The sequence below is a fragment of the Nylanderia fulva genome, unplaced genomic scaffold, assembly GCF_048542155.1.
Source record: "Nylanderia fulva isolate GAGA-0341 unplaced genomic scaffold, ASM4854215v1 Scaffold12, whole genome shotgun sequence".
NCBI lineage: Eukaryota > Metazoa > Arthropoda > Insecta > Hymenoptera > Formicidae > Nylanderia > Nylanderia fulva.
This window is the reverse complement of record NW_028189409.1, coordinates 967048-979997: the sequence shown is the minus strand read 5'-3', so window position 1 is coordinate 979997 and position 12950 is coordinate 967048. Positions and strand designations below refer to the sequence as shown.

The window sequence follows — 12950 nt, the reverse complement described above, 5'->3', positions numbered from 1 at the left end:
TTTCAGTCTTCTGATTACAAATGTAGATGAAGATTATTTCGGCGCGCGACAGGTGTTGCACGCACACACGTGTAATATCATCCGCGTGTGCGTAGATGTCTCTTCATCGCTCCACCCCGCGACATTTCACGCTACGTCAAGTCTGCTGCTCGTTTGAAGTCTACGAAATTGGCTGCGCATCTCCGTTAACGGGCTCCGCCGCGAGACGACGGGATGAATTCTTGCACATCCCCTGGTTGCCGCTTTTTTCATCCCTCCGTCTAGTTCCGTATGTATGTGCGTGTATGTTTGTGTGCTCTCTTCATTTTTTTTTTTTTTTTAATTTTTTTGTCGAAGATGATCTTCCATATACAGCTGTATGGATCAATATACCTCAGGATTTTTCCCTTTTTTTTTATTATTATTTGTCGGGACAGTTTCGACGATTCGTCTGCGACTGCTATATAAATTCCAGAATGAGCTTCTCGAGCTTAACAGTGGCATTCGGGCAAATTAATGGCATAACGAACGGACTTGATGTCCCTTTGAACTCGGAGAATACAACTACGTGCCTATATTACGTGATGAAATAGAGGATTGCTTGGATTAAAGTATTCTCATTTAGCGATTTTATATTATATATTTTTCTCTTTATCCTTCTCCCTTTTATGTCCATAAAACCGTTATATCTTCAATAGTTTGCGGTAAAATTGAAAAGTAAGAAAAAACTCTTTGATTCTATAATATGAGCATTTATTTAGGTCAATAATAGCCGAGATTATTTAGTAGGTAAAATAAAAGAATTCTCCAATTTCTGAATGACTAAAATGATTATCTGCCAACTGTTTTTGTATAACAATAAAACCAGCAAAAATTTTTACATATGTATATTAATTTCTATCAGTATTTGTTGTTATCTATTAAAATAAAATTATATATGGTAGATGATCATCTAAATGAAACTGTGGGTTCATCTTATTTTTATATAGATAATAAAAATATGTATTATTTATATCTGCATCTTAAATAAAAAGAGTGTTATCTTTATTAAATTATCTAAAATAATGTCCAGGTAATTTGGTTTAAAGTCATAGCACATTAAATACTTAAGTAGTAGAACAAGCAGTAAACGATAAAAAATAAATAAAACTTTAATTATATTTTTATAACCCTTTTATAATTAACATTTTTTAATTGTGTTTACATAAGCGGCCTTTAAAAAATATTATGTGGAAATTATCAAGATAAATCGCCATTTAATTTTATCATTTATTTAGATATATTTAAAACAAAATCATCTTCATTTTATCTAATTGTAAAATAAATTTACATATTTTCATTTCATTTTTATCTAGCTAATTTTAAAATCTATTAATATCATATGTTAAAACAATCAATCAAATACCAATTTAAAATTTTATTTAAAAATTTTCATATAAAGGGTTCTATTTAAAAAATCATATCAATTTATAATCGATGCTTTTGATAAAAATTTGTTATAATTGCAAGTATGTAATAAAATGAAAATAAAATAATTGTTAATCTATAAATACAGCCTACTTTTTACAAAAAACATTTTGTCAATAATCAAGACAAGCTAGATAAGTGTTATTTAACATTCACTAATTTCAGTAATTCTCTCGTATCCTACTACAAATTAAACTCTTCGAAGCTCTTCTTCGGGTAAGGATCGATTATTTATTCATGCATCGCCATTTCTCTTCCGCAATAGTGATTCCCCGATGTTTACAACCTTTCCAGCATCATCGCGCGAAAGAACGAGAATCTCGAATCGGGCGAAAATCTTTAGTAAATTTTCTCGAAAAAAATAAAAGACGCCGTGGAATTTTCGTCCAGGTCTCTATTTTCGAAAAATCAACCGCGCAATTTTACCACCGCCTCAATTCGTGTTTACACAACCAGTCCCTCGCGTAACTCCTATAGAGGTACAAACATTCTGATGAGCAATCTCCCACGTCAAGCTTTCCATGTCGATCGCGCGAAAGAGAGAGAGAAAGATAGAGAGGAACTCTCTCTCTCTCTCTCTCTGGGAGAGAAACTCGAATCTGATTCACCCTCGTGCGCTTCTTTGTTCCAACCCACTCCTCCAGTCCGTTCCTGCCTAAACCAACAGTATCCTTCAGCGCCTCCGCGCGACCCTTCTGTACACAGAGTGCCGAGTGTCTGGACGTGCAATTTGTAATTCCGGTGGAACTCATCGGAGGAGAACTGGCTCTCGCCGAAGAACTGCCGCTGCATAATTTGTAATTCCAAAGAGCACCGGGAGTCTACGAGGCACTCGCGGGAGAATGTGGTGTAAGGAAAAGGACGAATGAAGGACCCCGATGACGGGGTCGTGAGTCGATGAGAGAGGAGCAACTTTCGAGCCTCTTTCGAGGAATCGGACGATTGTATTTTCCCCGCTTTAAATGCGTTTCATTATTACGCATCATCCGCGAGCTACTTTCTCTAGAAGATGGCGAGCGGCCAGGAAAAGTATAAAATATTTACCGCATAGAGGAATTAATCCCAAACAGACGTCTCACGTTATTCACCGGCGGAAGTTCTCATTTGCTGAAGTAGACGCTGGTAGATTAAAGCATAATAACGAAGTAGTTATTCCGCGCGACCCGTCCTCTCTTGGGAACTGGACAAGAGAGAGAGAGAGAGAGAGAGAGGTTGGGTTGGAAAGAGGGAGTTTCGTCGAATTAGGTAGCGGACTCAGATTTGTTATTCAAAATTCGCGGAAAGGCGTCCGCCTATTCGCGCTTCCGGCTACGTTCGAACGTAATTTCCGTTTCACGTGAAGCTTTTACCTCCGCGCAGCTTCCGTCATACTTGTCAGGAAAGCGCGACGAGCTTCATCTAACCCCTTCCTCTCAAGGACCGCGTTGCATATAAAACGACGCTTGTAAAAACGCGTTTCTCCGACTGCGAGCAAATATATAAACCAGATCGTACACAGCGTAAATTTAATAAACTGAAAAGTCATATTGATTTCGTATTTTATATTGTTAGCGCATTTAAAAAAAAAACGAGAATCGTGAATTTTATTCATCTTATCCAGGAAATAGAAAATATTCATCTGTATTAAATTAGATTTTATTTATAATTCGAATATTATAAAGAGAATGTCGGAGTAGTTTTGTGTTATCGATCGAAAAGCGAGATTAGATTTGACTATAAATCTATTCATTGATGGCTATACAAATTGTTTATTATTTGAAATTATAAACTAACGCGGTTTGTGAATATTAATATTTTAATTGTGGAAAAGGATTTATCAATCTATATAGCCAATCAAAATATAAATTTAAAAAATTAAAATATTTTTATTAAGTCGAATCTAGCTTCACTTTTCGATCGATAAAATAGAACTAATCCAGCATCCTCGTAAGTCTATAGCTGAAAAAATTCAGCATAATATATTCCTAAAATGTAAAAATAGAATTTGATCAAAGAGCTGTAAAAATTTAAATAAAACGCCGCGATTTTCTTCTTCCTGCCTAATTACTTATTCATGTTAGGATTAGCATTGGCGAAACGGATGTCGCGACAACCGAGAATATCGCTTCACGGGACCGTAATAATATACGGGCGAAGACGTTTCCGTTCCGCGGAAACGTTAACGCTAACATCGCGTCTGCGTAAACAAGAATGCTCGCGGAATAAACGTCCGTCTGCCTTAATTCGCGAAAGAGTTTCCAACCACCGCGGCCTTTGTTTCGCGAGGTGCGATATTGCATTTCCAACAGGCGGCTGCCATCGCGCCGAGATTTTACAGGCTTGTCGCGCACTCGTTACAGCTTCACGTTAGCGGCATATCCGAAGGGGTAGATCGTCCCGGTAAATGCAAACTTTTAAGGCCCATACACACATGTATACCCTAGATTAAGTGTGAAAAATTTTAAGAGAAATGATTCTTTGTCGAAAATTAAAGGGGGTCTTTCATATAAACATATGTTCCTATATTTCTCCCTGAAGAATTATATTCTTCCAAAAAGAGAGAAGTAAAAAAATTTAAGTTTTTATTTTTTTTTAATTTTAGGTAAATTTAAAAAATGAAATTTAGTGGATACTTTTTACTAATATAAAGGATATTTATTTTTTTAATCCTAATATTTTGTTTAATCCCCATCGTTATAAAGAGATGAAATTAACAACCCCTATTGAATTTTTTAATAGAACATTTTAACGCACCGAATTGTAATCATTTAAAAATATGCATCAAAAGCTTGAATTTAGAAACATTTTTATTTTAAAATCAATACTTTTCAAGGAAAAAAATATAATACATTATCGTTCATTGCACGATGCTATATATCATAGGTTTGAAAAAATTAAATTTTAGAAAAAAGCAAGTAAAACAAAATTATAACAAATGTTAGAAAAATGGAACATGGAGAAAAAAATAAAAACTTTGAAGTAATATAATTCCTTAGGAAAATATATAATGTTTACATGAAAGATCACTCTTAATTTTCGACAAAGAATCATTCTAAATATTTAGAATCACCCTGTGTATATTTTTTTTCTCCACCTTCGATAACAATAAATATGATTTTTCCCGTTTTTCTTTTTGCCACAGTCCATACCAGCATCGAATCATGATGTCATATCACGCCGGTGTATGTATGAGTCAACCTTTACACACTGGCTGCGAGGTGCGTGCGCGAAGTGCACAGGGGCGAATTTATGGATCGGCTGCGAAATTGAAAGCGTAGAGGCGGAGAATTATTAGAACGCTCGGGTTATATGTTCGAGTATATCCGCTTGCTCGTGACAGCTCGCCGCGAAGAGTGCGCAGGCAAGAATTTGCGAATACCGCGAGAGGGTGAGGAACCCCGGTAATTTCGGGTGACTGGATTCGCACTCGCGCTCGCGTCGCGTCGCGTCGGGTGCACGGAAGTTATTACGTCGAGATGGGTAGTCATCGATCGAAAGCAAGGAAAAATATCGGCAATATTGGTCTTCGAATATCATAAAGAACGTATAATAGAAAGCGCAGGTAATGAGAAATAGAAGATCTAAATTAAAATTTTATATCTAACTACGTCATGCATTAATAACTTAATTAAATAAAGCAACATATCGAAGAGAGAATTTTATTTAATTAAAATGCTTAATTAAAATATATTCTAACAAAGAGATATGGTTCGCGGTAAGTAGATACAAAATTTCCGTCAAATCAATTTTTACAATCTGGGTTAATTTAATTATGATTTTCGTACACCTGCTTAATTTGCGGATAATCTGTGACGCAAATCATATCTATTCGTCTTCCAAACGAAGAGAGATTAATTAAAAATCAATACGGCCAAATTTTCATTCCTATGTCTGACTATTATACGACTTTTCTCCTGAAAATCTTCTGGCAAGAATTCAGCGTATCTTTACACAGTTGAAACATTTTTGTTAAATTTAACATCACGCATGTTCCAAACGATCCACAGAAACTTTTGTGTTAATTTAACATAATATGGATATGATATTGTGTTAATATTTTAAAATAAATGCAAAACTTCAAATAATTTAAAATAAATTTTGTATACAATTAACATACATGTAAAAATTAACAAAAAAATATGTTAATTTTAGATTTTATCATCCCAACTTATATTATAAAATAGAAAAACATTTTTTTTGTAAATTTTAACAGAAAAATCTTGTCACTAAAATAAAGCAGAACATATTTATTGTGTAAAATTAAAAATAGATGCATTGTGTTATTTTTACATTTTTTTCAGTTCTTTTAATAATTTAACATTAAAGTTCAATTAACAGTACAGTAATATGTTAAATATTTAACACAAAATTTTTAACAGGGACTGTTTTTAACAAGAAAACACAAATTCTTCTACTGTGTAGGATTCTCTAAAAATATATTTTGCATCGCATATGTATTTCATCTATGAAAAATACACCTTTAATCAATCGAATAGTTTCATTTTCCCTAAACAAAGCTGTCGACGAACAGTCGCGCGATTGATTTATCAATTGATCGATACATACGTCCAATCGTCGAATCAAAGACGAGGGTCTCTCTTTGCACGGCAATATAGTACCACTTAACTGCGGTAAACACTTGACTTTTACTATCGCGTTTGCAGCTGTTGCGCGAAAAAATGCGAACGAACGAGACTACAGACATAGACAGACCTAGGGGAGAAGCGAGAAAGCCGGACGGTCGAAAGGTCGCGGGTCCATGTCGCGTTTCTATCACTGGGGTGTCACGTTTCGCAGTATCAACAGAATAAAAAAAGGGCTCGGCATGCCCTCGGTGGATATATAGGGGCATTTCCGAATGAGCAAAAATTCAACGTTCCGATGGTCGTCGATGTTTTCGCATGGACCGTCGTAATTACGACAGTCAACGCTTCTCTCTCTCTCTCTTCTTCCTTCATCCTGCTGCAGTTTTTCGCGAATGTCTCGCGTGTTTTAACTCCGACGAGGAGCCCGACCGGGAGAATTAAATCATTCGACACCCGCGTTTGGGGAACAAAAAAAAACACTGCACCCCGAGTGCACTGTGCAACGACAATTATCGAAGTGGGACACGGACAGTGTCGAAATAACGGACGGGAAAAATCAGAGAAATCTAACGAGCCATTCAGGAGCGAGTTAATCGATCGCTCATAGAAGACATTGAGAAAAATTGTAATTAAACTTTTGGTTAAAATAAAATTATTTCTGAGTAGTTAAAAATTAACGTTTCATCGTTATGATAAACTAACGGTAACAATGTTGATAAAAATTAATAAAAAAGAAATATATTGATCAATATCAAAATGGGTTTTTTGATGTGAAAACAATGTATATTTCGGAAATTGAGAAGAATTTATTTAAATCCTTTTATATCGATGACATTAAAGCTAGAAGTCGCAACAGCCTGAAAACAGCAAATATTTGTGCGAGTAAATAAAAAAATTTTTTTTAACTACAAATCGGTAGGTTCACGCTTTGTTTCTATATGTACTTTAATCGTGGAAAAGCATTTATTATTTTATTCAACCAATAAAAAGGAAAGAGTGCGCAAAAATAATGTTTTATCGATAAAACAGGACGGCGGATTCAGAATCTCTTGGTTCAAGTATTCGACTGGACGGTTCTCACTCTGTCTGTCTTTCTCTCCTTGCATTTCTCCTTCTCCTGGGATATTTGAGCCCTCAACATGCGACGTAGCATACGAGGGTGTGCACTCAAAAGTGTATTCACTCATGTAGACACCGGGGGTCTCTTGATGTCTTTACGCGAACCGGGATGTAAAGATGCATTCACACCAACGGGAATTCTCTCAGAAGGTCCGTCCCCCGACGATTTACCGACGAAAATAAAAGAAGAAATAAAAGGCTCATAAACATTTCTTGAACGTCAAAGGTCCCTAGATTTTTCCCGAGATCCGTTTCCTTTTTAATCGTTACGTTCTGTATTTAAGGGGACACTGACTGTGTGTCTGTTTTATTGATAAATATTATTTTCATTTAACTATTTATTGACTATACAAAATGAAAAATCCTTTACTACAATTAAAGTATTCATTATAACAAATCTGGGCTACTCTATATGTATATTAAAAAAATAACAAGAAAATTAAATAAGTAATACAGTTTTTATCGTCTTTTGCATTAGATCAATCTAACCTAAACGATAAGAAAATTGTAATTTAACTTTCTTGATTTTTTTGAATATACACATATAGTAGCCCAGATTTATCATTATAAATACTTTAATTCCAGTAAAGAATTTTTCATTCTGTATATAGCTAATGAAGAGTTAAATAAAAATAATATTTTGATCCTCTTAACCAGCATTTCTTTTGTTTGAATAATTCTTTTTTTTTATTATCCTATGTGAATATTTTATATATAGTTAAGAAGATGATTTTATCAAGCTTTTCTTATCTTCTGTCTTATTAAATTATATCAATTAATTCTTATATATATACATTATTTTGATATTATTAATTCCTTTCAACTCTTTTCAATATATTATTTCTGTAGATCGCGATCATTATTATACAATAATCGTTATACTTCAATTTAATATTCAACTTATATAACTATCATAATTATTTAAATCGGATAACAAGTTCTTAAATGTCCCAATATCCTCAAGAACAGTAACACTTCTAGTTTCGTAGTAGTGAAGTAAATCTAACGGAGTTTGAAGCTTGACGATCCTTCACCTTCGGCTACACTGCATCCCCGATGATAGGAGGTCATATGTTCTCCTGTCGAAGTTCAAAAGCTTCGATCCAACTTTAAAGTTTCATTGTCATTCGTTCAATCTGCGAGTTCTCCGGTGCAAAATCGCGGCCATAAGAAACGACTAAGAAAACTTTCTGTACGATCGCAAACTTTAAATTATTCAATTTAATGTCTTCACGGATATTTGTACATGATAGCGTTTGTGGTTAAAATTTATCCGTCATAATAATTATATCGGCAATTATAAATTAACGATGATAAAAATGTCATTTATTCCTTTGTATTACGGTGTTTATTCCTTTGTATGTTAATAGAAAAAATATTCAAGGTGTCCCAAAACTGGCGGAAAAGTTTTTAATGGCAGATTCCTGGTATCATTCAGAGACGATTTTTCCTCAGCGAAAATGTCGAGACACCAATAATGTTCGAATTATAAACAGTTGAAAATAAAGGCTTTTTTGGAAACTAAACCTTGTGGAATTAAAATCAATATTAACAGAACTACATTTTTCAGTTAATTCTAGACAGAGTTTGCTTTAATAGAATTTTAATATAAGGCTTAGTTATAAAGATACATAATAACAAAAATTGGAAACATGCTAAAAATGATGGTCTCCCTCAACATTTTCACTGAGGAAAAATCATCTCCAAATCTGATACCAGAAATCTGTCAATAAAAATTTTCTGCCAGTTCTGGAACACCTTCGAAAGTTGATGCTTCGAGTTTTGATAATTATACTATTTTCCACAAGCTCGAATTTTCCACATTTTATTCAAACTGCAATCGATCGACAAATCTTGTCGCAACCGAGCGAGGGTCGAATATCGCGACGAAATCAAAATCTTCTCTAACCTCGCCAAAACGTCGTAAAAGACGGACGATAGAAATACTATTCGATAACAGTATAAAGTTTACAATATAAGATACACTTCGAGTATTCTTACGGATATCAAAAGGAGCATACGTCGATTCTTTTCGCTCGAGAAACTGGCCAGAACTTTTTCACGACTATTTATTTTTTTGTAATCATATATTTTTATATAAGTATTTTATATATATTTTTATAATCATATATATATATATATATATACTATACTATGTAAATGACAGAAATTTTATAAGTATAATCTGGAATGGGATTACCGGAAAAACGCCGGCTTATTACGGCTCGGTGTCTCTCGCCGACTGCGATTAAAGATCTTTTAATTAAAGTCGGGGGCGAGATTTTTCATAAAGTTCTAACTTTTCTTTGTGATTACTCGTTATTCAAATTAAAAAAGGAAATTAGATCGCCGCGCGCGACAATACACCTATCGAATCGATCGATCGCGCTTACGAAGTGCGTCTGCACCATGAGAATTAATTTAAATCCTTTTAATTAGACAAGCGCGCTGCTGCTTTAGTGCTCGCAAACGCAGTCACGTTTTAATTACTTTTCTTCAAACTAAAAAGAAACTATGACATACAATCTGCGCGAGGAAAAAGAATAAGAATTTGATTAGATCTTTCATTTAATTGATGACGCGCGCTCTAAAATGGGATTAAATGCGATATCTCGCGCTTTCAATGTGAAAATAATTGAAAATGCAAAATTAAAAACCTTATATATATATATATATATATATATATATATATATAATCGTCGAGTATTCTAATATACATACAAGAGCTAACGCGAGACGAACGATGCGAGCGCTCATAAAGTTGTAGATAAAAGAGACTACAAAGTAATTGCATTTGCATATGAATTCTACGACCCACCGCCGCATTTCCCGATGCATCGATTTGCACAGATAACCATACATATTGCATTTAGATAGAATTTTTGACACGACAATTTTTGATACGTTCCTCCTCCAAGAATAAATGTGGTGCTCCGAAATAAATGTAGAAATGGAGGGAATTAAAAATCAGTTATTCCATTGATTTATGTCGTAATTCTTTACGTATACAAGGTGATTCTAAAAAAGTACAAAACATTTTAGGAGATGATTCTTTGTCAAAAATTGAGGAGGGTCTTTCATATAAACATATATTCATCTCTGAGAAATTACAATCTTCCAAAGAAGAAAGTGATAATTAGATTTTTATTTTCTTTTCTCAAATTTTGTTTTTGTTCCATTTTTCCTATATTTATACTATAATTTCATTTTGCTTACTTTTTTTATTCTAAAATTCAATTTCTCATTTAGCACCGTGCAGTATATTTTAATTTTTTTCTTGCAAAATATTGATTTTACGAAAAAAAATAGAAGAAATAAAAAAGTTTCTAAAGAAATCAAGCTTTCTAACGCATATTTTTATATAATCATATTCCGGCCCATTAAAAAGTTTTAATAAAAAATTGAGTAAAGATAGCAAGTTTCATCCTTAAATAATGATACAGAAAAATTAAAAAATGTTAATAAGTATACTTTTTACTGGAAAATGTTCACCAGATTTCATTTTATAACTTTTCCAAAATTTGAGAAAAAATCATCTCCTAAGATTTTTCGCATTTATTCAGAATCACTCTTCATATAATCTGTTGAAAATAATGACGCTGAAATTTTCGTAGTGTTTCAGCAAATTTCAGTATTCCCTAATAGATAATTAAGGAAACACGCTATTTAATGAAAAGCCGCATACTCCGCTATACGAGACTTTGAATTTGCTCGCGTTAACACTTTTATGAATGATGCTCTTGTACATGCTCGCAGACACATATGAATGGCATACGAACACCAGCGAAGTGCAAGAGCGAGTTGAGAATTAATTATGTGTCATGGGAAAAAATGGATTCGTGCGATAAACCAGGCTGGTGAATGTCATGAATAGTTTCAAATCTCGCGACTCGGTGAGTGACTGCGTAAACTTGCACCTCTTCGCGTGCAGGAGGTCGCCGGTATTACTCTAATCGTGGGGCGAGATAACTCGAGAACGATTGCTTATATACATATAATATCGCACGTTATTCTAATCGATCCCTCTCCGCGATAAATTGTGACGTCACGTAAATTAAAATCGTGTTGCGAGAGAAATTCGCGGATGAAACGATACGTAAAATGACACTTACCCAGACTGAATCCGGAATCCTTCACGTGGATGACCACCATCGGAATCAGTACCATCACGACTAGGTTTATGACGTGGAACACCATTCCCGGGCCATGAGCTATGATATCCTGCGGCACAAAAAGATACACAAGTTACGGCAGGAAGTGACTTGCACACGAGCAGTGGCATACATATCGCGATAGCAAAAGTGATGATGGAGGAAGTAAAATGATGGACACTGTTATGAGAGCTAGTAAGTACAATTTTTTGTCGCAAAAAGCAATCTTGAAGATCAACTATGAGAAGAAAAAAGAAATAAGAATTAATATGAAAATAAATATGACACATTAAGGTTTGGCTTATTGTTAGATATTTTCATATTTTTTTCTCCTCATAAAACGATAAAAAATATTTGTCCATAAGTTAAAATAGAAAAGTTGACAAAAAACAAATTGTCTAGATTTTAATAAATCAAGAAATTAAAATTAAATTAAAATAAGTATATATAAATTATTTTTTTTCTTATTTAAATCACAAAATTGTATTTCTCTTAAAATGTCAAAATTTTTAAAATAATAAATTTATTTTTATTTTTCATGCACGAAATAAAAATAAGAATTCATTCAATTGGATTTTATTAATTTAATTTCAATGTATAGACAATAAATTAAAAACTTTTTTAATTAGTCATGGTAATTGATTAATTAAAATTTGTATTACAATATAATTAATTATTAAAATAATTAAATTAAAATAATTAATTATAATAATTAAAATCTGCTATTAGTCATAAAATAATCAATCAATTGTAATTAATATAATATATGTATATATATAATGTTATAAAATTAGTTAAGCAATAAAAATCAATATTATCTGTACTACAAAAATTAATAAATAAATGACAAATCGATGACTCGAAAAATTATTGCAATCTCGAAATATTTGTCATATTATGAAATTGTTTATTAAGTATCAGTTAACACGCTGTTAAAGTATTGTAGAGTAATTATAAAACACTTTGTACAACGGCCAAAGATTATATAAATTGCATGAGAGTTTCAGTGTAAATAATCAAATGTGACGAGAAATATTGTAAATATCGTGAAACGTGCGGAAACGATAAAAGATAATTACAGTTAAATAAATTCCGTGCTGATATATTTATAATTTCATATATATTTCGTGAAGCAAATATAGCAAATTTTTCTGTTTATGCTCCCGACGTGCTCTGTCGGGAACCTACCGGATTCCGAATACGTGTAAATCACCGTCACGTTGGTATGCGTGATGTATCGGGACCGAGATGTAATCCGCAGCGCGCCTGCGGTGAAATTTACGAAAAGTTAAACGTTTGCAACAAAACGAAAGTGGATTATTTAAACTTGCGTAACCCGCTACACTCTGCGGATGATGGATTGATGGAATTCAAGCGAATTTTACTCATCTATTACTGATGAAATGTTATGTTTTCTTTTTAGTTTCTTAAAATAAAAGTATAAATAATAATTCTTTAATTTTCTTTAAAAAACTGATATAAAAACTGAATGTAAAACTTTCCAGTTAAACATATGTCGTCATCCAAGTAAAAATTTTCCGGGTGTTCCACATTAAATACTATACCATGTAATAGACATTATTAAAGGGATGCTAATTAGGTCTGTTTTATTAACAAATATTATTTTCATTTAACTCTTTATTGACTATGCAGAATGAAAAATCTTTTA

The 12950-nt window shown here is 33.1% G+C and overlaps 1 protein-coding gene across 2 annotated transcripts in view; it reads right to left on the bottom strand.

The window, feature by feature from the left end:
- Positions 1 to 12950, bottom strand: part of mdy (diacylglycerol O-acyltransferase) — a 149264-nt gene that overhangs the window by 72119 nt on the left and 64195 nt on the right. For both annotated transcript variants that reach the window (XM_029319160.2, XM_029319161.2), the window contains exon 5: positions 11243 to 11351. In XM_029319160.2, the coding sequence (XP_029174993.1) occupies positions 11243 to 11351 (109 nt within the window). The remainder of the gene's footprint in view (positions 1 to 11242; positions 11352 to 12950) is intronic.